This window comes from Pseudopipra pipra, chromosome 6 (assembly GCF_036250125.1).
Source record: "Pseudopipra pipra isolate bDixPip1 chromosome 6, bDixPip1.hap1, whole genome shotgun sequence".
NCBI classification, from domain to species: Eukaryota; Metazoa; Chordata; class Aves; order Passeriformes; family Pipridae; genus Pseudopipra; species Pseudopipra pipra.
The window spans coordinates 55,611,198-55,638,214 of NC_087554.1; the positions used below are offsets into that span (position 1 = coordinate 55,611,198).

The 27,017-nt window shown below is 39.1% G+C and overlaps 1 protein-coding gene across 3 annotated transcripts in view; it reads left to right on the plus strand.

The window, feature by feature from the left end:
• The window catches only part of ASPG (asparaginase), a 47,307-nt gene that overhangs the window by 6,182 nt on the left and 14,108 nt on the right, over positions 1-27,017 (plus strand). For 2 of the 3 annotated variants that reach the window (XM_064659317.1, XM_064659318.1), the window contains exons 3-12: positions 3,827-3,938; positions 6,659-6,784; positions 8,252-8,335; positions 9,399-9,525; positions 16,201-16,313; positions 17,774-17,959; positions 20,837-20,950; positions 23,946-24,065; positions 25,115-25,210; positions 26,031-26,194. In XM_064659317.1, the coding sequence (XP_064515387.1) occupies positions 3,827-3,938; positions 6,659-6,784; positions 8,252-8,335; positions 9,399-9,525; positions 16,201-16,313; positions 17,774-17,959; positions 20,837-20,950; positions 23,946-24,065; positions 25,115-25,210; positions 26,031-26,194 (1,242 nt within the window). Of the gene's footprint in view, positions 1-3,826; positions 3,939-6,658; positions 6,785-8,251; positions 8,336-9,398; positions 9,526-16,200; positions 16,314-17,773; positions 17,960-20,836; positions 20,951-23,945; positions 24,066-25,114; positions 25,211-26,030; positions 26,195-26,474; positions 26,633-27,017 lie in introns of those variants that run through there. The other variant, XM_064659319.1, reaches the window with a different exon arrangement.

A 27,017-nucleotide genomic window follows, 5' to 3' on the forward strand; every position in this document is an offset into this window, starting at 1 on the left:
ACTTTTAAGTTAGGCAGCAATTAACCATTCTGGACAGCTTAGTTCTGCATTTTTTCCCTTGTTTTTCGTATTAATTTGCTGCTGTGCAAACATATAAATATTCTGCAGAAACTAAGAAAGCTACATATAGCTCCATGTGAATTATCTTCAGCATATGTCTGAAAAAGTAGCATGGAATTAATGCACTGTGAATAGGCCTCATGCTTTAATTCTGCAGGCCTTCTGTTTTTAAAAGCCCTAAAAGGTGATTGTTTTTCCCAAATTTATGCAACGTTATGATAATAACCGATAGGCTTATAATTAATCTGCATTTCTTCTTAACTGTTGGACAATGATTAAGAAGCTTATAGGTTTTATTCAGAGGGCAGTATGCTAATTTGAAATATTCCCCAGCTGTGATGAATGACTGTACCCCTGTAAACATGTTAGCTTTGCACAAAGGATGATTTTACACAGTCATTCAAAACTAAATGGGACTGTAGCTGGTTTGCTATAAGAGTAAAAATGAATATTCATTAATCTTTAAAGAGAAAACCAGGATATTCAAAGAAAATGTAAGGTTTAATAATTTCTTTCTACTTTGTATTGAGGTCTCTATGTAAAGCTTTTAAAAGTAACCACTTAATAGGCAGATAGCAGGAAAAGTAGTAAAGGGAAAACTAATGGACTCCTGGTGCAGTAGTATTTATAGGAACATATAGTTTGTGTTAAATATGATGCTTACACTAAGCAAAATGGGGCTCTCTGATTCTGTGCTTGAATAACTTTTAAATCCTTAAGGGATTATAAACAAAACAAAACTGCACTAGTATACCAATTTGAGTCCTAAATGTACTTCTCTTGGCACATCTTTTCCATGAAGAACAGAAAAGCTTAAAACAATCATTCACATCAAAAACCTGAGGTTTAAAAACCAATCTTGTCTTGTTTTTCTGGCACTGCTGAGTGCTGTTTCTGGAGGTTAGTCATGGCAATTTGCCATTTTGTCTTTTGTGTTAGCCAAGTGATATTTTAACTAGATGGTTGAGAAATATTGTGAGTTCCTGAGGGGAGAAAATAGGAGTATTTTGTGAACTTTGTATATCTGTGTGTAACATTGATGTAAGAGGAATTATATGTTCTTTTTTTGGTGAGAGGCATCAGAAGTTGTAGGCAAGTCTGGTTTCTCTGATATGTTGTTTTATTTAGAGAGTGCATTCTCAGGGGAGCTTTCTTTACAATCTGACTTCCAGTTTTACTCTTAGCATGTGTAAATGTAATATCCAGCAAGGCAATTTTTCATGTGAAGTCTAACTTCTTAAGTACAGTATGTCAGTTTAAACACATTGTTTAAATGCTCTCTCTGCTCTATGTAACAGTCTTACAGGCTTCATAAGGGGAGTGGGTCTGCAGAATTTATTAGAAGCCTCAGATGACTGGAAAAAGGGAAATATTGTACCCATCTTTAAAAAGGGTAGAAAGGAGGACCCTGGGAACTACTGACCTGTCAGCACCACCTCTGTGCCTGGGTGAGAGACTGGAGAGGGATGGATTCAACAGGTGGACTGTTCAGTGGATGAGGAGTTGATTGGATGGTTACATCCAGAGGGTAGTGGTCATGGTTCAGAGTCCCAGTGGACATCAATGACAAGTGGTGTCCCTCAGGGGTCCATATTGGGATCAGTGTTATTTAATATCTTCTTTAATGTCACAGATGAAGCAATTGAGTGCACCCTCCACAAATTTGCAGGTGACACCAAGCTGGGTGGTGCTGTTGGCACACCTGAAGGATGGGATGCCATCCAGAGGGACCTGGACAGGCTTAAGAATGGGGCCCGTGGGAAGCTCATGAGGTTTAACAAGACCAAGTGCAAGGTGGTGCACCTGGGTCAGGGCAATGCCCAATATCAGCACAGGCTGGGGGATGAACAGATTGAGAGCAGCCCTGCTGAGAAGGACTTGTGGGTGTTGGTGGATGAGAGGCTGGACATGAGCCAGCTGTGTGTGCTCACAGCCCAGGAAACCAATTGTATCCTTGGCTGAATCAAAAGCAGTGTGGGCAGCAGGGCCAGGGAGGGGATTCTGCCCCTCTACTCTGCTCTGGCCCCACTGGGAGCACTGCATCCAGCTCTGGGGTTCTCAGCCCAGGAAGGACATTGAGCTGTTGGAGCAAACCCAGAGGAGGGACACTAAGATGATGAGAGGGATGGAGCAGCTCTGCTATGAGGAAAGGATGAGAGAATTGGGTTTGTTCAGCTTGGAGAAGAGAATGCTTTGGGTGGTGTAATTCTGGCCTTCCAGTACCTGAAGGGAGCTTGCAAGAAAGATGGAGAAGGACTTTTTACAAGAATATGCAGCATGTTGGCTGCAACATTTGGAAATAGAAACATATTCCAGCTCATCTAAGAATGGGTGAAAATGGTGGATATTCTTTCATCTTCTAAGCTTCAGAAAGGTAGCAGAAAATATTAGTACTAGGGTTCTTTTATTACCCCAAATCTAAACTGCCAAATTGAATTTATACATAGTTGACTTTATTCTGGGAGTTTAGAAAGTTACTGTGGAGGAATCAGCATTTTCTGTGGGGTATAACACATGCTCTATGTGCAGTCCATTTGGATGCCAAATCAAAGGTCTTTGAAGAGTTAGATTTCTTGATACAGGCAGGTGGAGGAAGGGAGAGCTGTGGTCCTTGAAGGCAGGAGAGCAGACAGCATGCTTAGAGCTAAGACAATCCACTGTGATTCCATAGCCACCATTGCCTTTGATAAGTCACCTCCAAATTTGGGATTGCATACTTTTGTAAGATATTTGAGTATCTAAACGCTTTTTAATCCTTGGTCTCTGTCTGCTGGGCTACACATTGCATGATGTTTGAAATTGTCACATTCCTCAGCCCCACAGGTACTTTATCCTGTTGCCTGACTGGTTTTGGTTTGGTTTGGAATTTTTTTCCCTTGCGTAGTTGCGGAGGCTTGTTTTTATTATAGTTGGAGCGGTCATTTCCTGGCTGTCAAGGTTGCACTTGTTCAGTGGCCAGTAATTGATCGCCAGTGAGTTGTTTATGGTCTTGAGGTCTCTGTTTTCAGCCTATGCCAGTATTTTAAGATCTTTGATATTATCACATCCTTAAACTCCACATAAGAAGGCATAGCTGGCACCACAAGCAGAGTTCCTTAACAAGGTGACAACAGGTCTAATAGTCTGGGACTGGGCTTTTACAAAGTTAGACTATTACTAGCAGAGGCAACAGTTCATCTGAAGAACCAAGAGAGTTTTATTCTGAAATCTGAGGTCAAAAAAAATTAATGGATCTTCTAAAAGCTACAAAAATTAATCTTAGTCATAAAACGCTTAAGATACCCTTTGTGTCAGGAAAGAGTATCTGTTTATATGGTATCTATTTATATTTATCAAAGGATGAGAAATTTGTTGCAACTCTTCTCTTGCATCCCCCCTATGAACATCAGGAGCTTTATAGATTCCTCTCAATAGCTTATGAAGCATTTTTAAACCTTAAGGCTTCGTATTAACTTCTGTTACAAGTCAGTAACAAACTTAAACAGTGTAAGTCTGGGTTCTTCTTTTCTGACTTTAGTTTTGACAACTCCTCTCTGCCTTCTAAATTTTATTTATTATTAAATTAAATGTAAGTGTTTGTGCTTTAAACCACATCAAGCCATGAACTTCTAAACTTGGAATTTAATTTCCAAATTTAAGACCTTTTTTTTCACCTAGATTTGGAAGATGGGGAGGAAAAGGGTAAAATCTGATGATTCAAAGAAAAAATCAGAAGTGACAAGATGATATTCTAAGAATTTTTTTTTCCAATTCTCTTTCTTCACAGTGTCTCCAAGCAAAACAAAAGAATCTTTTACACAATCCTTGAGCTATCACCACTACTTGACTCTTCCAACATGACACCAGAAGACTGGGCCAAAATTGCAAAGAAACTTGAGGTACTATGGTGTGGGATAAGAATTCATTTGTCACTTAAAGCCAGCAGTATATCCAGTATGCTGAGCAAGATAATTCAGTGGTGTGATATGTATATATGTTTCTTTAAATGTAAATGTTAAGTACCTTACTTAGTTGCTTGCAAGGTTTGCTGAATTTTTTTTTCTTTTGAAAATTTTGCAAATTCCTTAAAGTTACATAGTTCTTCCAGTGATAAGCTATGCCATAATTCCACACAATAAAATAAGAGAAAAATTGCAGCCATAATTGAATAAGGTATGTAATATGTAGGTCGATATGTTTTAAAATGTTGACTCGAATTAACTGTCCAAAAATGTTGAATGAAATCCTTAAGTGTAGGTGACTTAATTGAGGGTTTCTTAGTTACACATCATTTGAATGTTCAAATAGCTTAATAGTTGGCTACGGACATAGAAAATAAATTCATATCTTCATGCCTTTCTTCCACTGGACACATATGGACTTGAGTAGCTTTGACTTTGGAACCAGTAGAAAAAATGTTAGGTTTTTCCACAGTGAGACATGTTTAAAACCCTATATATTTCTGCATATATGGTTAAATTCATGACAACCTTCTCCGGATTAAAAAAATCAGCATTTCTCTTCTCCTGTCCCCGTGTCTGAACTTAGCTGTGTGCTTTTAAGAAAGCAGAAATGCAAAACACTTCAAATGCTTCACACCAGGAATTCATAAATAGCTGTTAGAAATAACTAACTATGGGACTAGGAAGATACTGCTCTTCCCCTCCTGCTCTCTCTGAGATAGTGGGGCTTTATAGTGTAAATTCCCTTCTTTTACCACACAGTAGCAATGAACGTGAACAGTTTAATAATGTGGGGAATGATGCTGAAGATCCAGGTAACAGTCTTTCACCTTTAGGCTCTCTAATCCTGAAAGCACCAAACTAGGGAGGTTGCTTCTCCTATCAAATGCATCTTGCCAGAGCAAAGAAGAGGTGTAGCTGGTGTGTAAGTGGAAAGCCTCTAGGATGGAGCAGGGGTGCAGCTGGGAAAAGCCCAAGGCCAAGAGAAGGAGACAATCCCATGCTGAACAGGAGAGAATTTGCCTTTCTTCCTTACTGGCATATTAGTTTTTATTAAAAAAAATAAAAAAGTGTTTATTTCTTGTACACCGATTGCAGCTTCTCTTTTATGTAGAAATGTCCAGTTCATGTAGTCCACGTTAAAAGTGCTCAGAGGCAAAAAAAAAAAAAAAAGAAACCAACTCTCCAGCTTGTGCACAGACACTGCCACTTTGTGTTCATCTTGGACATGTGCTTGGCACAGTTGTAACATGCTGATGACTTTCCACGCTGAAATATTCCAAGACGTTTCTGTGGGATGTCTCCTTAATTGCCAGTCTGATCTTTTACATTACAAAGCTTAAACCAAACTATGTTCTTTTGCATCTAATAAGGTTCATAAGGCTGAAAACATTGGTGAGCATACTGATTTAGAGAGGACAAGTGGCTGTTCCTGTGATCTTGGTCCTTCTGGAAACCTACTAACCTTGTTACTGTGTTGGTGAATAGCTGCACCATGCTTTTTGCATCAGGCTATAATTTAGTCTACTGAAAGGTCTTGCAACACTGGCAGTTGTTCTGTTGGCTCAGTTGTTAGAGATAAGCAGAAATCCCCTGAAATTTCCAGCAGGTAGCAACAGGTAGACATGATTATCAGTGAAGGAATAGCAAAAGGACAAGTAGAAACCTACAGGGGAGTGTGGAGGTGACCTTATTATCAGGACATGCCAAGGGTGTGTGCCTACTGAGACATAAGAAGTGTAAATAAAAGAAAAACTTGTTTAATTCTATATTTAATCCTTTTTTCCCTCCACACTGGCCCTGCATATATCTGCTTGAGAGTGCTATGTAGTCCTTTCCATGTTACCAAATTACATCAGAGTCTCTCACTACAGCATTTATTATGTCCATCGCTCTTAAATTAGAGGAACCAATTCCTTTTTCCTCCAAAAGCCAGCAGATGACTTTATTCTAATAGGATGAGCTGTGTGGTTCATGGGTTTGCATTAAAAAAACTCCTGTGTGGAATTGTATGTAGATTAAAACTATTATAAAAGTCATTTTTACATCTGCATGTGCTTTATAGTCTAAAGGGACTTCTCAAAAACCAGCAAGTGAACGCACATTAATGAACAAGAAGCCTCTTCACTGCTTTCTGCTCCGGAAAGGATGACTTTCCATCAGAAGAGGGCACTCTGACACTGGCAGTTTGCCTGTCTGCCACTCAGATTAAATGGACTGTTTTTATCTGTATGTTATGATAGCCTTGGTTTGCCTAATCTGTTCCTGTAAGTGGTGTAATCCCTAAAGTAAAAGCGGCAACAAGAAATCAGACTATACGACTAATTTGCATGTGTTAACATTCCTGTTTAAAGCCATTGCTAAGCTTTTCCTAATTAGCAGTCTTCTGGTTTAAAAATGCTGCATTAATATGTATACATGGAAGAATCTCTTTGACTGTTCCATAATTAGAATTACTGGCTCTGGTGCTTAGTGACCTATTCACCCTTAATTTTATTTAATCTGGAAATAGGGTAACTTTAGGAGGAATTATGTGTGCAGCACCCTTCCAAGTATTATACTGTTGCCTGCATCAGTGAAATTAATGTACTATGTACCTCACTTGCTGGTGCCAGTGCATTGCTCTAACAGTGTGAAAACTGTCTCTCCATTTCCAGGAGCACTATGAAAAGTACGATGGTTTTGTGATCCTTCATGGTACTGATACTATGGCATATACAGCTTCAGCCTTATCCTTCATGTGTGAGAACCTGGGTAAAACTGTTGTTCTGACAGGATCTCAGGTAATGGAATTAATTTGTAGTTGAAGCAGGAAGCCTCATTGTTGGTTTTTATATGCAAAACTTGGTTGTATCCTGATTATCACTGTATAGCTTAGTAGTGCAGGGCAGGCCCCGGGCCAGGGTGAATGGTCACAGTGCTGATAGAAATCAGTGAGAACTGGCGGGCTCACCAGCTGAGGATCTGCCCCATAATTTTATCATTAATGACTTTACAACTCTGTACCGAGTCAGACCAGTAGTTCATTATGTCTGGGGCCAGATGCTTCAGAGAAAGATATAAGAGCCTGTCATTGGCCATTGTGTATTAATCGGTTTATATGAGAAGCATCTCTCCAGCCTCAGGTGGCTGCTGGTTGTTAGCTGGTTTTTTTTCCTTTTAAAGCCCCAAAGCTTATTGCTTTTACTTCATCAGTTGTTATCCTGACTTATGTTGCTCATTGTTGCATTTTTATAATTTTTTTTAAATAAACTCTATGCAGTAGATGCATTTTTGATCATTTTTATTCCAAAAGCATCTAATATGGTCTGTTTCCTTTCCTCTGAAGACTACATTTATTAATTTTCATTCTCTTAGCTGGAGATCAGCCCTTTGCATATTGTCTGAGGGGGAGGGATTGTCTTACTAGAATAGCTTGCTTGAGTATAAAATACAGCTCTAATCACAAAGGAGAGATGAAACATCGCACTGTAAAATTCCCCTCCCCAGTCTCAGAACTTCCCTTTCACATGTGGTCTATTTGAAGTCAAAATACAAAAGTCTAGGAAGGAGTAGGCTCCCACTTACTTTCTTGACGTGGGGCAGTCTGGTCGTGATACATCACAGTCAAGGTTTTGCTTTCTTTTTGGCTGTATTTCTTGGAGATCTGCCTGACATATGATCTAGCAAGGGAGCATGTGATTTCTTTTTTTTATTGCTGAAAGGAGCTCTGACTCTCTCTTAATAAAGAGGCAATCTGAAAAGGCATGGAAGTCATCACTCAGCAGACCAAATTTCTGTTTTTAATCTTGCCCTTTTCTGTCAGTAATAACCTGCTGGCTCAGTTTTTCTATACTGTGAGGAAAGATGGTGCAAGAGAGCTGTTGTGGAGCCCATAGTGACAGATCTGCATCATCTGGGGCTGTTGCTTTTTGTCTGTATCATCACTTCTCCCATGTTCAGTCACTTTAACTGTGACTTCTTCCTAGTTTTTATATTTTTCCTGAACCAGTCTTAATATGCTTAATCACACCAGAATCATCTCTATATCAGTTTTTAAGCACTTAAATTATAAAAGTCTGTTAAGCACAGGGAGAAATCTTGCCATCTGTTGCAGTCTAAAATAGTTCGGATGAAGAAAACTTTTTTTGTAATAAATCATTGTTACATAAATTATTCATATATTTGTATTGCATAAGTTGGACTCATTTTTTTCTGCTGTGTAGGCTTTACATAAGGGCCAGGGTGTAATTTCAGTCTCTGCTCTTCAGGTGCCCATATACGAGTTGCAGAATGACGGCCGAGACAACCTTCTGGGGGCATTGCTGATGGCTGGGCAGTTCGTGATTCCTGAGGTTTGTTTGCCTGTGAAGACCATCTCAGCAGCTTAATTTCTCCCTGTAGCCAGGACACATATACACAAAATATCTGGTAGGCAGTAAGGAATTGCACTTAAACAGGAAGATGAATGTATTCCACTGAGGTAACAGTCCTTGCATGGCAAAGCAGCTGCTGTTTTTGCATTGGTCATATCCCATTTGCTCATGTACAATCTGTAAAGACTATGAAGTCTGAAATTATACATTGCAAGAGACTTGAAATCGGAAGTTCTCTTGCACGTATGTGGGGTCTGAAACACTTCTAAGTCAGTTTTTCAACTGAATGTTACTTTGAAATTCTGTAGTTACTCTAGTACTAGTATGTCTTTTAGCTCTAGTTCCTGAAGACTGAAATGTCGAGAGCGATACTTCTAGTGGACATGGAAGTACTTCCATAGTCTCAGCACCCTGCCTTTAAAGATGTTTGTGCTGTGCAGCCCAAAAATCAGAGAGAAAAATGGTCAGGTTTCACCTCATTTCACGTCTGCCATGCTCCCAAAGCCAGTTCTTGTAAGACAACAACAATAGCTGACTGGCCCAGATCTTAAGAACTGATAACAACTTTGAGGTATCTCTTTTCCTTCAAGTTCCAATGGACAAACTTTAGGAGGTTTGAGAAGGAACGTAATTATTTATGTGTGGTAACTCTTTTGAAAATTATCCTTGTTTTCACTAGGCCTTTTGTTATGTTTTGGACTCTGAATTTATATATAACTCATGAATGTATTAAAAAGTCCACTGTTTCTTTCCTCTATCTCTGAAGTAGACTCAGGCAAATTTTCTGTCTCCTAGACTATGTCTCATGAGAGGATTATGAAACTAGTTAACTCTTAACTTGTTTTGTTCTTAAATTCTTAAACCAATGTGTGACAGATGTGCCAGCTCTTTTTGAAAGGGTTAGACTTGTAAACATCTACTAGCCTCTGAGTTGCTTTAAACATTTAGAAAACACTTTATAAAGGACGGACTACAGTATTTATCTACAGCATCTTTTAATTACTGGCTTATTCATAGACCTGTTTCTTTACTTGTCTTGCAGGTGTGCCTGTATTTTTATAATAAACTGTACAGGGGAAATAGGGTGACTAAGGTGGATGCTGGGAGTTTCAATGCCTTTTCCTCACCTAACCTGCCTCCACTTGCAAATGCTGAGGTTGATATTACAAGTAAGCAACATCATCTCTTAAGCCATGTAATTTATGCCACATGCAATAGAACTGAAAAGAATCTGTGCCTATGTAGTTAAAATGTCATTTTTAATCTCAAAAATATCTTTGAAAACTCTGTAGCTTGACTCCATCTGCTCTGAACCTGTTTAAATACTAGTACAACTGAGATTTTGTGACTCAGCTGCATTTATGTATTGAGTATAGATGTGAGCTAGACTGACTTTGACTGGAGATCCAGACTAACCAGAGGGAACGTTGCCCCTGTGTCATGAAAATGCTTGGTCTAAAGATAAAAAAGAGGGAGTGAGGACTGAAAGAACAAAGAGTTTAATCTCATTAGTGACCATGCTGGGCTCTGAAATCAAGCAAAGAAGTCGTTGCAGAGTACTTGCAGCTTCAGCAGATTCTGTTTGATGCATGTCAATGTGTAAGATGTTTTACTGGATAGTTGGGACCTGTCTGAAAACAGCAGACCTAAAATATGCATTGTATGAAGTTTCTTTCCCCCCCAAACTTTCTCAGGTTCCCTGTAATTTCTGTGTGTCAGTTTCTTAAGGAAGGGAAAAACTATCTGAAGGTTTCAGTACCCATTTGCAAAGTCATTAACACATTGATGTCTGCTCTTGGATAAATGGCACCCTTTCTTTGGAGAGGGGAGAAGAGAGACACATTTGGAATCTAGCCAAATGAGAAGCTGCAAAAAAATATGCTAAAGGACAGTTTTGAAAAATATAACATGTTATTGGGTAGACTGTGTATTAAATAGGAGGAGGACTTGATCAAAATCTCCATTATTACAAAAAAATGGGAACAGGAGGGTGTTCCTCAATTCTTTTGCTAGGTGCTGTTAGTGGCAGTAGGAGTTCTAGCCCTGTGCCATGCAATGTGCCTTTATGATGCTTTCTACTACTAGAGAACAGCATTCTGCAATTTGGAATATAAACTTATCCCTTCCACTTAATGAGTGGGAGTTACTTAACAAAGTTCCAGGATCAGAGTGCTGTGACTGTAGCAGCCAGATGCAAACCGAGGAAGCCTGTGTAATACTGTAGTTGCCTGTAAGACATCTCTCAGGTAGAGAGTCTGCCACTGTTGTGTTACTGTGCTGTGTCAAACAGGATGTATCTGAAATCAACAGAAATGCTGCCAGTTGATTGCTGCAGTAAATTGGGGGAATCTTATTTCTTGGGTTTGTATTAACTGCATCAAATAATGTATAAATAAATTCTTTTTACTGACTGATCAATAATGAAATCAAGCTGCAAATTGTGTGCTATTTCTCCCTTGGATTTGAACGAACTGTTTTGTGATTCCTTGTCCAGAGTAGAAAAATGAGAAAGTTATTAAGCACTTCCCTTGGCCCATAGTGGGTCCCATTATGTCTTCAGTAAATGCCTCGTTGGTATCAATGGGGATTTCTGATTTAAAAACTGATGGTGTGATAGGCTCTATTTTTATTTGCTTCAGTTGATTACCCAGTTGGAGTAGCATCATTTATCCAAGATGACGGTGTCACTATTGAAGGATTGTTTCATTTTGAAAGAACATAGTTTATAGTATGTGCAGTCTACTAGTGCTGCTTTATTTTGTCCAAAGTAATTGTTTGAAACATTGCTGTCTCCCTTTAGTTTGCTTGTACCGTCCTCGTATGAAGCTTTCATGGAGACAAGGAACCACTTGGTCTTTTAAAAACAAACCAAACAAATCTAGCATCTTTCTACTTTTTTTTTTTCCCAAATGACTTTATATAATATGTCTTAATCCTCCTGTAGACAGGGCTGACTCTTGCTGATTCAGCATTATGGAGAGCAGCCTGAGGATGTCAGGAAAAGTAGGCCACTTGCAGAAACTCTTCCTCAGGCTTCCCAGTTCTAACAAAGCTGGGAATGAAAATTCCAGAGGAGCAGAAGGGGAGAAATGGCAGGATGGAGGAAGTGGGAACCATAATGGGATCATGGGCTGGTTGGTACACAGGAATGAGGAGAAATGCTGTTCGTGGCTGGGCATAGCATATAAAAGCAACAATCTACTTCAGAGGTAGAGATGAAAGGGAGAAGCTTAGTCCTCTTCCCTCCCTTACCCTTGCAGCTCTCTTCTTCGTTTTTGATATCCATTTTTCACACTGTTCCCTCTCTAGGTGAGGCTCCTAGTGGATTTCTAATCCCATAACTGGCTGCATTCTTGGCCATATCCTTAGCTATGTTACCAACACCTAAGAGTCCCATCGCCCAGCTTTAGACGAGCAAGTGTGTCAGCTTCCTCAAGGCTTTCAACTTAGCACAAGAAACTCCTGTAAGAAGTGAAAAATGCTAGCCCAGTCTTGAGCTTAGTGAGAAACCCAATGCTGATGGGAAACACTTTTGCGGCAGAATCAGAAATCACAGAATCACAGAAACATTTCAAGTGTGGTACATATAGAAATAACCAAAAATATTTCTAAAATCTCAAAGCCTATCAAATAAAAGACCTTGCCTTATTTCTCCCATATTTTGAAAACAGGGGAGACAAGGAGGACTCTTCCACTTGAAATGTGTAAAGATTCTCAGTATATTTCATAACTGATTTCTCTATTCTTGACTGTCCTAATGAAGCACACATGAAACTTGCTTTGTTGCTGTGGCTGGACTTTCTTCATCACGGATGCATGTAACTTCTGGGAGTGGTGCACATGTACAGGACAATATGATGAGAAACAACTTGTGCAGGGGACGAGCAGCCCATGTGACTGTGTGCAGATGTGGTACAGCAGCAGAAGGTTAGAAGGCCCTTTTGGGCTCATCTACCCATCAGTCTCATTAGAGAAAAGCTATTAGTTACTGGCCAAGTCTGCATCTTGGTTGGCAGTTCTGGTTATTTATATAAATATATAAATATATAAATTTATATATTTATATAAATATATAAATTATATATATTATATAAAAAGCCCAGGTCATTTACGTATTAAGGTAAATGCCACCTCTCTTCACTGGAGTACTTTCAGTCCCTGTCCACTCTCTGTTCTAAGTGAGTGTATTGATTGTTGCAACGGCACCAGTCCATAAATGTGTGTCGATATTTTTTATTTTTTTAAGAAACTGCCAAAAAAAGGGGGTGTATGCTTGTTTGCCTCCTTCAGGAATTCGCAGCCATAGGTTGGCCTGTGCTCCCCACCCCTTGGCTGCACCATGAATCGTAATGAGTGCTGGGGCAGCTTATATAATGGTAGGGCTCACCTGTAGCCCTGCAGAGAAGGATGAGAAGAAAGCGCTGCTGTTTGTCTGGAGCTCTGCAGTCGAGAAAAGCTGTATTTCTTGTTTGATTTCATAACTCGGAATTCAGTCACCACTCCTAAGGGAGGTGTCGCTCTGAGTTGCTGCTCTCCCATTATAAAAGTTGAAACCTGCGTTGTGGCATAGGCACCCTTTAACAACTGGGGGGGGGTTGCTGCTTTCTGATCCGTGTAGAGCTGCTTCTCTTTTTTTATTTTATTTATAAGTCAGCTTGATGTTTTTTCTGCACTAATCCTCTCACCGTATTTCTCTGTGCGTGTGTACGATAATAAAGCTGCATAAGATAAGGATGTGATTTTTTGACTCTAATTTTAAAGGCTCTAGTTTTTGGTAGGTAGAGGGAGACTGGAAAATCTATTTTTATGTGATGGTTTGGAAGAGTAAACAAAAGGCCTTAACATCTTGAATGCAGTCTCCTTGAATAATGCAATCTATCCCAAGCCATTTTGGATACAGTATATAAATAGCCATTGCATCTTTATTTTATGTACATTGCTTTAAAAAACTTACTTTCTGCTTTGCCACACCAGTAGCTAGCTTACCTTTGTTCCTCAGCTTTGCATCCATATTTGCATAATGCAGTACACTGTATCACTTAAACTCTTTACAAGCACAGGCCATCCAAGACAGAACAGGTTGCTGTTTTCTGTGCTATGCTAAAACTGAGTATCCCTAATTAGTCACTCATCCATAGGAAAAAAAAACTGTTATGAACACCAATAAAGACAGCTTTTTGTACTTCACTTGCTTGTATATGAGTTTCTTACTTAAGAATTGTTAAGGATTCTTACTTTTTTTTATTTTTAATTTAACAAAAAAAAGGAGATTGCTGTGTCATATGACTATAGGCTGCAAGACAGCTGGTTTATTCAGTACAGTGGAGATGCTTGAACTTAGCTGTGTGACATAAATCCTTTTCTTTTTAGGGGATGTAATTTTTGAGATTCAGGATGCAAAGGGTGTGTTCTAAATTTTTTTTTCCCCTGCATGGTGCTCTGCCTCACTGTATTCAACAGAGTTGAATAAATCTGAGGTGAAGTCGGGCTTTTATGTATATTTGTTTGTCTTTGGCTCTTGCATCACGTTTGCTTTTTGTTCTGCCTTTTAGACTTATTTGGCTAATGGAAAACTGACATCTGTGGAGTCTGCAGCACCAAACACGTTATGTAGGCTGACGAGGTTCATGACCAAGCGAATGTTAACTCAGAGGCAATCTTTAATTTTTTTTTTTAAATACAGTTTGGAATTACATCACTATACTATGTCTGCATGCATTAAATTTATCTTGGAGATGATATATTATTTGGTAGAGTGTACTCCAAGAGTACAGGTATAGGCCTGGTATAGGTCTGACTTCTGAACCTATCCTCTGATCTCTTTCCTTGGTCTTCTGCTTTTGGCAGTATCTTAGTGATCCATGCCAAGGCAGGTTTACTCAGTTCATTCTTCAAGTTCATTACAGGCATTAGGGATGCTGACAGTTGCCAAATGTAGTAGTATGCATTTGTGAAGTTTTGGCAGGGACTCCTACCTTATGGAGGATAAAAGAAAACAAGCTGTGATACAATTTTATTGCCATCCCTTCTTGTAGAGGAGGCTGCTTTTAAAGAATTAACTTTTGTGTTAGAAAGTTGAGAGGAATGGATTTATTGCATGATGCTGCTGTCTCTTAACGTGATTAACCAGGCCTATGAAGCTCATGTAGCACAAATGCATGGCTTCTACACTTACCCATGTACCTCCTGCAGGTCTCTAACTCGCTCTGGAAAGCTCATGGAGGCCTTTGAGAACTACTTGGCTAAATACTAAGTCCAGCCAGCTAGTTTCAGAATTGTGCTGGACACCTTAGCACAAAGAAAGACACTGTAGAAATGGTCTATGCTTGTGTTCTCCCAATCCCAGGGCATTTGGAATCCATGTGCTGCTGTGTGACTGGTTGGACAAACATGATGCCAAGCCAACTGCTTGTGACCTGTTTAACGACATATGGCAGTTTTTAGAAAGAACAGAGGCTTTAATTGCTGACAGGGCACCACAACAGGAAAGGGAAGTTCATAAAATCTTATAGGAGACTGCTATTTTCTGTCCTGACTTAATGGATTGTGTAGTTTTTAGTATCTCTGGTAAGAGGGCAATAGAGTAGGCTTCAATGGAGGCTTTTAAATGTACTCTGAATTTTTTTTTGCAAGTGGCTGTCTGCTGATTGCAAGTAATTGGTGTGAGTAACTCTGCATGGCTGAGAGCAAGTCAGTATTATGCACGCAGATCTTTTATCTGTCTTGCTGCTTGGGAGTTTCTCCAAAGTCTAAAAAGCTTAACTCACGATGGGGAAACAGCAGCTTTACAGCATAGTCTATTTTCTTTGAAGCACAACGCTCTGAGCTGTTGGCTGCTGTTTGTTAAACCTCTTCCACTGCCTTGTAGGAGCCGTCAGCGCTACCAATGCTGTGCTCCTACACTGAAGTAGTAAAATTTTGAAATCAATAATGCATGACTTGGCTTCTAATAATGCAACACAAACAAACTATTAGTTAAACAGCTGGCTTCTGGCTCTAAATGTATAATCGGAGTTAATTGAATCCTTGCTATTTTATTTAATCGTTAGTAACTACCTAATAAACTCTGGAGGTGATTAGGAGCAACAATGACTGCATTTGTCATCTCTCATGTCTGAGAAGATGAAGCTCTGTTTTCTGAACATGAATCCAGGCTGATAACAGGCCAGCTACATAACAGTGGAGTTCAGGTCAGTGTATGACAAGTAAATGTCTCACCTGTGCTAGACTGGCATGATGTTCTGTTGGTTGAGGCTTTCTGAGCACTCTGAACTGGGAGAGGTGGCACTAACAGGATGTGTTCAGCATCAAGAAGCCATCAGGTTTAGCACTCATGCTTTTCACAGCAAGCAGACTTCTCTTTTGAAGAGATTGTAGTAGAGGTATACAGCTTTGTGTCTGATAGAACATCTTGTTCACTAATGATCATTGCCTAAAATATCAATTTTAGAAGTCTTTGCTATGAAATGCTATGAATTGAAGCAAGCATACATCTTAAATATCTCCTTGAAGGGCACTAGCTTGTGAATATTGACTAGTAATACTGATATAGCTTGGAATCCAGACTATTTTGGAATTAAAGTTAAAATATAAAACAGTTGAGCCTGACTTGAATGTGGTCTTAAGGATATATTTTGTGGTACCTAATAAATAAGGCGTGTTAGATCAGCTGCTATTTCTGCTGTCTTAAATGGGCCTTCATTTCCTCTTTAAAAAATACATTGTCTTTCATGAATCCCCTACATAAGAACGGTTTTAAAAACTAAGTTGGAATCATGAAGTACTACAAATGTACTTGATAGTACGTGTTAATATTAAATTAAAAAGGCCATTTCTCTTCATAGTAAACTGGGAAACAGTGTGGAGAGCCAATACCACAAAGAAATTTCGAGTTCACACAAATATGAACAGGAATGTTGGACTTCTGAGAATCTTCCCAGGAATCACGGCTGCTGCTGTAAGTGTCACCACTTCACTTTGGAAGTGGGTGAAGTGATGCTCCAATACTTGATTAGTTACCTAAAGTAGGAAAGCTGCATTGTTTGTAGCAGTGATTGGGATTTTGGAGGGAAAGGAAAGGATCTGTCTTCTTCTGATAAATGCTATTTTGAAATATCAAGTCATTAAAAGACTATTTTTATATGCCATAAACCATTTATAAAAGCTTTTCAAATATCTTTTGTATAGCTACCTGGGCTTTGAAACTTAAAATTAATTTCTTATCAGGGCTCATAAATAGGTCAGGTGTGGTTTTGTAGACAGGTGTAGGCTACAATGACCAGGAAAATGCTCTCTTGCTGCATATTGAGGCATATTAGCAGATATCTTGTCAAAGAATACAATATATGATGGGTGGAGTGTGATTATTTCTACAACTCATGCTTCTTTTTTAGGGTTCATTTTGTCTCACACTGGTGGTTACCATGACCCTCAGCATTCACAGAGAGCTGAAAATGAGAAGTGGGATTTTTTTTTTTGCCTTTAGAAACTCTTTTGCAGTTTGTGATTTTAGGTAGATTAGTCTTTAAATTTTTGTCTAACATTAGTTCCATTAAATTGACGGGTCTTTTGTGGCTCTTGCCATCTTAAATTGAATTCAGTAGTTTAAGCAGCACTCCTCAATTATATCACCATTCTTTTTAGGTGAATATGAACAGATGGAAAGACAGAGGGGTGGTATATTTGCAATAAAACTCCAACTGCATAGTTAGCCTCATGGGGGTTTACAGTGTATTGCATTTAGCATATGTGATCAGCAAGGAAACATCTAGGTTGTTTAAAATACATCTTTCTAGGAAGAGGACTTTGGTAGGCATTCTCTTACAGTGAGGCAAACAAACTCAGTATCAACTGGCCCAGAATATATATTAGTGCCTCTTTTTTTTTTTTTCCTCTTTGAGTTAAATCAATTGGGTTTTGGGTTAAAAAACTCCAGGCTTCATTAGAATGTTCTTTCCTGAAAGGTGAAACAGTCTCTCTCTTAGGCAGACGTTGGTTAACAAAACTCTTTGCTAAAGCAAAAAAATCTGGGCAGGGGTGGGGAGTTGTAATCTCAATTGATAATTCTGCATTTATTTCATGAGTGTAAATCCACATTTTTATTCTACCAAATGGTGCAACAGTATAGCCTGTTAATGGCCCTTGAACAATAGCATCCTTTTTCACACTCAGGTAATAACTCTAGGAATTTTAAAGGAAGCTGGAGAGGGAAGTTCTCATTTTTTTTTGAAACTTATTCTACAGTTTCAGTTATTGCAAATGGGGAGGACAGAAGGGCATAAGAAGACTATAAGGCATGAGAGCTTTTAAAACTATAGCAGGAATAGACCATTTTTAAAAATGCGGTGCCATATATGAAAATTTTAAGGTGACTTAAACATACCTTTTGTCTCTTTCCTCTGTCTTGTTTTTAAACAGGTTAAAGCATTCCTTCAGCCTCCAATTGAAGGCATTGTACTTGAAACTTATGGAAGTGGCAATGCCCCAAACAACAGAGAGGACGTGCTGGAAGAACTGAAGGAAGCAGCTGAACGAAAAGTAGTGATTCTGAACTGTACCCAGTGCTTACGAGGGTCTGTTAAAACCGTCTATGCAACAGGGCAGGTGAGGGTTGTGCAATGGAAGAAACATCCCACTGATACAGCTTGGTTGCAAACTGCTAGTAGTCCCAGTGTATAAAACCAGGTTTATTGACTGTAAAGTGATTGCTCATAAAATAACTACATCTGAAAAATCTTAATCCAGAGGCATTTAAATGCGTATCTACAAACAAGATCCTGTTACTCCTGGTCTTAATGGTGGAAATAGTCAGCTCAGTTCTCAAATGAATGATTGCTCACTCCTGTCATGTACAGCACTCCAGGATACTTTGCATTAGATTGGTAGTATCTCAGAGGGATTCCACTGAGCTAAAAGCTGGTTTAGGGATCAGATGTTCAAATAAAGTAGCTCTTGATAAGATAACAGTTCCTTAGGTACAATGTGGGAGCATCAAGAAAGCCTGCAGATGCAAGCACTATTCCAAAACCCAGTTCTTTATTTGACTGGAAGTACAACCGAATTCAGTGCAAGATTGGAGAAAAGTATGTAAGGAAGTGTCTGTCTTGAAGAATGGAAATCAGTTTAGTTAAACCCATGAGGGCTGGTTTAAAGCAGGCTTTGTGTACATACTGTTCAGGGCATTTTATAGTGAGTTTCTCAATTGTGTATTAAAACACGACAGCACTGTGGCTATTAAGAGCTCAAAGCCGTATAAGAATATGCGTTGCATGTGGTAGTGTGAAGGAAGCTGGTTTAGCTGGCCTTTAGAAAAAGACCAGCCATTAAATAGCCAAGAAGCTCTACCAGAGGGTGATTCATCCTGCTGCTTTAGACACCTGGCTTTGTTGGGAGCAACCACCTGTCTGGCAGAGCCAACCTCTTCATTTACTGCACGGCAAACCTGAATACCCTAGTCTGGTGCTGAAACCTGTCTCTTTTAACTTTGCTTTTGACACAGCTTTAGATTATATTTGCACGTAGTCTGTTTTGAGGAGAAAGAAAAGGAGATTGCAAGAGGTTTTTTTTCACCTCCTTGGTATCCAAACTTGGTATTTTCTGATATAGGCAGTTATTGTTTGTAAAACTTTTGTGTAACTTAATGGAGATGTTTTGAAAATCATCGACTTTTGCTCTGTAGCAAATACTATAGGAATATGTGGATTAGATGGAAAAATTCACATGGAAGTTAAGTCAATAAAACCAAAATTTATATTTGAAAAACAACATGAACATGAAGCCTAGCTTTTATGCTATCTTCTGCTTGAAATAAGCTGCTAAAATATATAGAAGGAAGAAAAAAAGCCTTTTCTATGCTCTGGTTAAAAGATTGTCCAAATAGACACCTCTAAAATGGCTTTGTGCACTCTGATCCAGACTGTTGATATGCTGAATTGAAAGATTCTGCTCAAGTCTTACTGAACCACTGTAAGGCTGTGTGGAAATGTGTTCCCTTCTGGATTCCACTTTTTATATGGAGTATGTTCTGTATTGCTTCAGCATCAGTTGATGGAGGCTGCCCTGTTTTCTTGGTATCTTTTGAGGAGAAACTGACTGAGTCCTACAAAATTACTGCATGCTTGTTCTTTCATTGCCTTCTCCATTTCATGAGGAACCGCTCAGTGGAGAAACTATTATGGGTGAATGCTGTAAAGTTGCTGTAGTGTTAACTTTACTTTGATTTTTCTTTAAATGAAATATTTCAAAGGTCTGCACATGGCTGGGCCAGTTTTCACTCATACAAGCCAGCCAGGTAGGTCAGCTGAATCGCTGGTTTCCCTTGAAGTGTTTGTTTTAATTAACTCAGTGTCTGGCCTCTGATCCCTCTACACAGTACAAACTTATAACTGAGGGGACTTTAGGTATAGGAAGGAAGCTGGGAAATCCCTTCCTCCTCCTCTTTCTCAAACCTGCTGAAAAAGCCCTAACTGTTCTTTGATTAGTTCTGCAGTACAGAAAGTATTTCTCACCTTCTCTGTATGTTTTCCCATGGGACTAAAAATATGTTAGTCTGGGTCTCTCAGAGGTGGTTAATGAGCTAATTAAGGCTCTGTATCTTGCTTAAAATATTAGTTAAGCCACAACAAATTTTGAAGCTTAAGTTTATATACAAGAGACTTAACAGTAAAACGCAGTGCAAGAACCTAGTTCAAGATGCTTAACTGTGAGGCATCACATTTTGGCAAAGAGAATGATCTAAGATTTGCCCAGGTACAGTTCAGTGACAAGAGATCTGAAATTTTCTTTGTCTTTGCTGTTTTGTACACTTATGAGGCTTGCTGATCACAGCAAAGATCCTTCTTTTTGCTTTTGTTCAGATTGGATTTTTTTAACTACCAGAAAGATAAGTTACAAAGGTCATCTTTTTCAGTTGTTCTTGTCAGAACTGTGTAAATTACGTATTTTAGTTGCATCTTCTAAATCGTACACTGCTCACGCAGCCTGAAAGGATCTGAAAGCACTCCTGCTGTGAGCACACAGTAGTGCTGGAATTCATCCAAAGCAATGCCCCATTAAAGAATGGTAAATATGTCTGTGTGAGAACAGCCTACTTGGCAGTGTTCAAAATGCCACTGGGTTAAAACAGAGTAACTGCAGCTTTTCAATAAAGGGAATCTGACAACTCTGCCGATAGCTGATACGGACCTGTAACCTTTCCCTTTTAGCAAGCGACCGTGGCAAGCATTTGGTGGAATTCTTCAGTGTTACTGCATGAAAAGGAATTTAAAGTAAAAGTCATCTTTATTCAGCTTGCTCTAGTATTTGCTTGGTATTTGATAACTGAAATTACAAAAATTACAGTGGCAGTTGGAGGAGCAAGAGAGTGGAGGCTCAGCTGCATACTGTGTTCTGTGTAGCTGCTCATCATTTATATGCCTTTTCTGTACACACAGGTATTTCTGAGTGCTATGCTAATTGGAATCATTATTCCTTTTTATTCAGACTCTCGCTGATGTTGGAGTAATTCCTGGAGGTGATATGACACCAGAGGCAGCCCTAACTAAACTGTCATACACGCTCAGCAAGAGAAACCTTAGCTGGGAGGAGAAGAGGCAGGTAAATATTTGTGTGACCTTGAAAGACTTTAGGTTTCTCATCTACTGTGCTAACTTCTGCTTAGCTTCATGCCTTGAGCTTCTCTCTTGCATTTACAAGCAATTATTTACAGAGCCATAATTGGAACACCCCGTGGTTTTTTTTTCTTACAGAAAATACTATTAGACAAATAAAGATTTGTAGATTTGGAGAGAAAAAAATTCTCTGCATAAGTCAGGTGAAGACCATGACCGAGCCATAAAAATGCCATTAAATGATAGTAGTCTAGCTTGGATATTTTCTGTACTGAAAACTCTATGTGGAAATTCATATGGGAGACAGAATCTCATCCCTTCTGAAGTCAGCAAAGATCTCGTCACTGATCTTAGTGTGGTAAAGATTTCATCCCAGACTCATTCACGCACAGCTAATTCTGAAAATAAATATTGCCTACAGCCTCTTCCTTTACAGCATTAGTCATAAGAGTATTAGATTTTATTTCTCTAAGAGGAGATATGCTTTATAATACATAAAAAGTAGAGGATTATTATAAGGACCAGCTGCTTTTAAAATCAGAACCCCTTTAACAATGTTCTTTCTGTTCACTGGTTGCTTAATCAAGGCTTTTTTCTGCAATTATACAACTATTTATCATGTTCTTTTTATACAAGGAACATCAGCTATGAATTAGATAAGGAAGCAGCAGTCTGCAGGAATGCCTGAGTTTCCATGCTTGTATGCAGTGAAATCATAATCCTGACACTTTGGGAGCTGACATTATGATGAGTCACTCTCCAGACTTAACACTGCATGCACATGTGTATCTCCCCATGGTGCTTTGTTTTTATTGAAACTGAAACAAATTTGATCATTATTTCATGCTCCATATCTTCCAGCCAGTAGCAGCTGTTTAGACAAACATATTTGTATACCTGTGATCATAAGTGTGGTGGCTGGAAGTACCACCTACCGGGCTTAGAAACAGTTTCAGCCTCGGAGCTTTCAACTGTTTGCTAAAGCCCTGGCTCTGAAAAATGGGAGGAGTTATATGTGTCTTCAGTGAGGATGTCAGGAACATACCCTGTGCAAGAACATGCTTGGCAGGCGAGACAGTGCTGTGTGAAGAGCAGTGTTCTTGCATGTGTTTGCACATACACACTTTAGAAACCCCAGCTCTTCACTGGTCCCCCTTTGGCACACACACACTGATCCTGGAACATACGTGCACCCGCTTGGGTTTTTTTTTAAATGCAAACTTTAATCTTCTTGCACAGATGATTATTTGACCTGGGACAGGAGAAACCTTCCCAGCTGGCTTCCTGCCTAGGTGTGTGAGTTAAAACTTCATTTGAAATCCAGTTTGCCAAGGTGAGACAGCTGAATAGTCAGGTGAGGATTTGATGATGTTTTAGGTACCACTGGCACAAGGTACTTCTACATCTTCATGTGCTGCCCTTTGGAATGTACTACACAGTTTTTGTGTGATGATGTGCTGGACCTCCTTTATATGGTTTAAAAAACAAAATTGCTTTGTAATTCCTTTGAGTTATGCAGGATCAGTTTCCTCATTTCACTCATTGTACAGACCCACAAACGATTGTGTTGGCACAACTGGGGGAGCAGCATGCTGCATTGCCTGGGCAGGAATGAGTGGTAAAGACCAGGAGAAGAAAGCCTGAAAACATGTTGTCTGTGGCAATATCTTCAGCTAAACATATCACCAAACAATAGTCTCCCAAGAGACGGAAGCTCTCCTGAAGCTGGCCTGGTTATTTTAGGATTCTCTTTCAACATGAAGAAGCAAGGAATGTGCCCCCAGACACATACAAATGTGTGAAGAGCTGGGAGGACTAAGGCACGTAGGGCTTTGCACAGGGTGCATTTAGCACAGGTGCCAATTGCTAAGGTTACCTGTGTAAAGCAATGATCTCAACCTGTCAGATTCTAAAAGTGTGCCAAAGCTGTTGGTATCCTCTGAGTTACATGCATATGGGACTCTTCCAGCAGACAGCTATGGTGTTGTCAGCTCTTGGAGGTTTTTTTTTTAATAAAGGGCATGCCTAGACACAAGTAAACCTGGGGCATTCCTCCTTCCAACATCACATCTGTTTCTTTCAAACTTTCACAATCCTGCTTTTTAAAATTCTAATTGAAATAACTATGGGCTTTATAGCTGCATCAGCAACCTTTTGTGAAAGAGTGCCAGTATGTAAAATTGTCAGAATTGAGGAAACCAGTTGCTTTTTCTTAATAACTGCCTCCTATCTGTGTTCTCCAGATTTCCCAGAATCTGTCTTTTGGAGTATTTTCATTTCTTTATTGCCCCATTCAAGTACTTTCTACACATGAATTGGCTGACCTTTTTACATTTTGATTTGGAGTTTTTTTCCAAGTTACGTTGGATGCACCCGTCCTGCAAACTGTTCCATGCCTGTTTGCATACTGAATGACTAGCACTACTGTAAACCCTCTGCATTCAAAGCTGCATCTACGGCCAAATTTTAACAAAATCAGGGCTAATGGAGCTGTTTGAAAACCCATGGAAATCCATGATTGTCTACAGGCAGCACTGGGCTTTGTTTTGAGGCCTGTGTAGACAGTCTGTGTAGGAGTCCTGAGGTTTGTGAATGCTGGCAAACGGCAGCATTTCAGAATATTCTGGTCTTAAGCCTCACTCTGCTCATTACTCACTATCTTTGTGTTTTTAAGTAGGCTGCATCTTACCCCACTAGGGAACTTTTGTCTGCTTACTCTGAAAATGGGGGTGTTTTGTTATGTGCTTATTTTGGTTTCTCTGCTTTGGAAGAAAGCTTTATTTCCCTGTCTCTTGCCCTCCTTTGTCTTTTTAAACGTGCAATCTTCATGGGACAGTAACTATTTCTTTAATCTTTTGTCTGCATTTAATTAGTTTCCATAATTCCTCCAAACAATTTTCTAACTTGATAGTAAAGTTTTTTATTAGACTACCACCATATTTTTCCTCTGCTAACAAAGGGTTTGATTGCTTGGTTTTCAGATGCTGAGTGAGAATCTAAGAGGAGAAATGACTGTTGTACCCACAGGAGCCAAGATCTCTCTGAGAGATAGCAAGTTTATACAAGTGATTGCCAAATCTCTAAGTATCAGCAGCAAGGAGGTATATACACTTAAATATTTAGAATTAATATCATGTAAAGCTGCAAACTCAGTTAAATGAACCTAGATTAAAGATGAACAGCAAAGCTGAAAGAAAAATGGAATACTGTAGGTTTTATATTATTTTTTTTAGTTCTGAGTGTCCCAGATAACCAATTGGGCTAGGGAGAAAGGACACAATGACACCAAAATGTTTTTAATTAAAAACATATTAACTTCCCCCCCCCCCCCTTTGTAGCCCCATCTTGGGTTTATTTTCTTGACTGGCTGGTTGCACTAACAAGCCTCAGACAGACACTGTAATTCAGGGTATCAATGATATGAAGAAGTGCTTTGTATTTTTTGGTCAAATGTATTGACAGTTTGGAGCAATCCAAATAATAATGGGTAAAACAGCTTAATTGTACATGCAATCATAGAAGGCTAAGGAAGCATTACAAAAGTGTAGAGACACTTGTGATGTTTACTATTAGTCCTTCTCAACTGGAAAATTAGAAAAGATGATATTGGTTGTTCAGATGCTCAATTTTCTCTTGACTTGGTTTCAAGGAAGATGGGATTTATTAACTAATGTATGGTTCTTCTTTAGTGAGCATGAGAAATGGGAGGATATTCAGGGGGCCTCGAGGGCTTATCAGGATATACAGGTGTCTGAGGAATCACATGAATAAAGTTGATCAGTCTTGAGGAGGCTGGACTATATGGTCTTTTCCAACTCCCACCAGCGCTGTTTCTCTTACTGTATTGATGAGTAGCTATGGCAGTAGAGAGGTGGTAATAGTGTGTGCACCTTAAATGGTGTATATAGATATCAGGTACCTGTAGTGTTGCCTGGGAGGAATATAAATCTTATGGATGTGAGACTGACAAAATGTAAAATAAACATGAGACCTTTTTCCTTCCAAGAACTAAATGCTACCACTTTTAAATATCCAAAGTGACTAATCTGGAGACTTTACATGAAAGCAAGGGTGGTGTTTTTATGACTTGGATATCAATCCCATTAGAGGCAAAGCTGATATTAAATGTTTAATTTTATTTGTTTCTCAGGAGTTAGAAGCCGTAAGAGATGCATTAATTCCACCTTTGGCTTGTGCTGCAGCTAAACTGGGTGACATAGACGCACTAAGAGCCATAGCAGAAATGGTAATGTAAAATTAACAGTTTGTACAAAACATTAATTTTTAAATAGAGCTGTAACTGATGGGAGGAAGCTATGCTCACTGGAATTGGTCTTACAATCAAGGTGCTTTGACTATTACAAGGTCTTTGCCTTTCAAGACTGGTATATTCTTTCCCCTCTCTGTTTTTCAGCTGTTTATATTTTCTTTTGAACTGTGAAAATACAGGTAGATTAAAATGCAAGTTCTTATCTGCTAACTTTGGAACATTTTAAAATGGTTTGTGCTGCTTTCTTTTTGCCTAACTTTCTTTATACATATTCATAGTATCCAGCTTCTGGATGTAAATCTGTCATGATTAAAAAAAAGAACTTGAAAACTATATTTAAGCAAAACACAGTGCAGTGTTAATTCAGGATTTCTTGCTCTCCCCATAACTCTAACTTCGCTTATACCTGAAAAAAGAAACAGGCATTTCCCTGTCTTCTCATTTTTTCCCCCTCTTTGCCTTGGTTTACCCTACTCTTGAGACTTTGGTAATGGGCCTCAAGAAAGGATAAATATATCTTGAAATTAAGAATAAACTAAGACAAGTAAGATTAGCAGTCTACAGGCACAAAGCTGCTGTATGGCATGCTGAAATAAAGAGCATATCTGAGGGAGAAAACATGCAGAAGGTGAAATAAATATCCTTATTGGCACTGAAACAATCCTACAAGATTGACAAGCTTAACAATTTGGTGGCAGAATTAAAATGTGAAGTATGCACCTACTGTGTGACGTGTGCAACAACTTAATGTGCAGCCATTATCTTTTTAGCATATGAAGGATATGTCCTTTTGTAGGGTGGAAACTTGAGCTGTGGAGACTATGATGGCCGAACTCCACTTCATATTGCAGCCTCTGAAGGGCATTTACCACTAGTTGAGTATTTGTTGATGTCTGGCGCGACTGTTTATGCTAGAGACAGATATGGATCTACCCCACTGATGAATGCGATCAAGTTCAGGTAACAATTTATATACTACTCTATGTAAAGTTTATAGACCTTTTATAATTTTAGATTTCAAGTCCATCCCTGCGTTTTGGTCTTGTTTTGTCTCAGCAGTCAAGTGTAAATTACAGCAGTTAACACATACCAGCTTTATTTCAAAGGATGTGACTAGCCTAAATGAAAAAAAATTAAAAAATAATATGAAATGAAAGCAAACAACTTGGTATGCATGCAGAATTTTAGCATAAAGTAACCTATTGCTGTCCTCCTGCCAAGACTTTGTCCATAATTTCAGGGCTCCACTCTTTATTCTGAGGCTTCCTTATAAAACACAGCCAAACTGATCACTCCTTTTGACTGTCAGAAGTGAGAGTGCAGGACCATGGGCTGTCTGTTTTCTTTCTGCCCTTCCCTTTCTCATCAAGACCAGACTGTTTCAATTGGCACAAAGTATACCGGTAGGTTGACATGTTTTAATCTTTCCCTTCCACCAGTGCTTTCCTGACTCTCCTGCTGGATGACTGGTTTTCTGATTTTTTCCCTTCCACCCACTCATAATTATATGGGATGGCTGCATGGCCCTGCCTGCTTTGTGGATTTCCTCTTCCTGCTGTTATGAATGTCAGCAGTTCTGGAATGGTAGCCATGGATTTGCAATTTACTGGCCTGTTCCATGTTGTATAGTCCTAAGGAATGGCCATAGCACAGAGTCTAATAGTTATCAGTAATCAAAATTTAATTTTAAAACACTTAGTTTGTATAGCCTGGGGATTCATGGAGCCATTGGTCTCCTGACGTGTTAGAAGCTGCACAAAATAATCTCTCCCTGTTTCTTTGA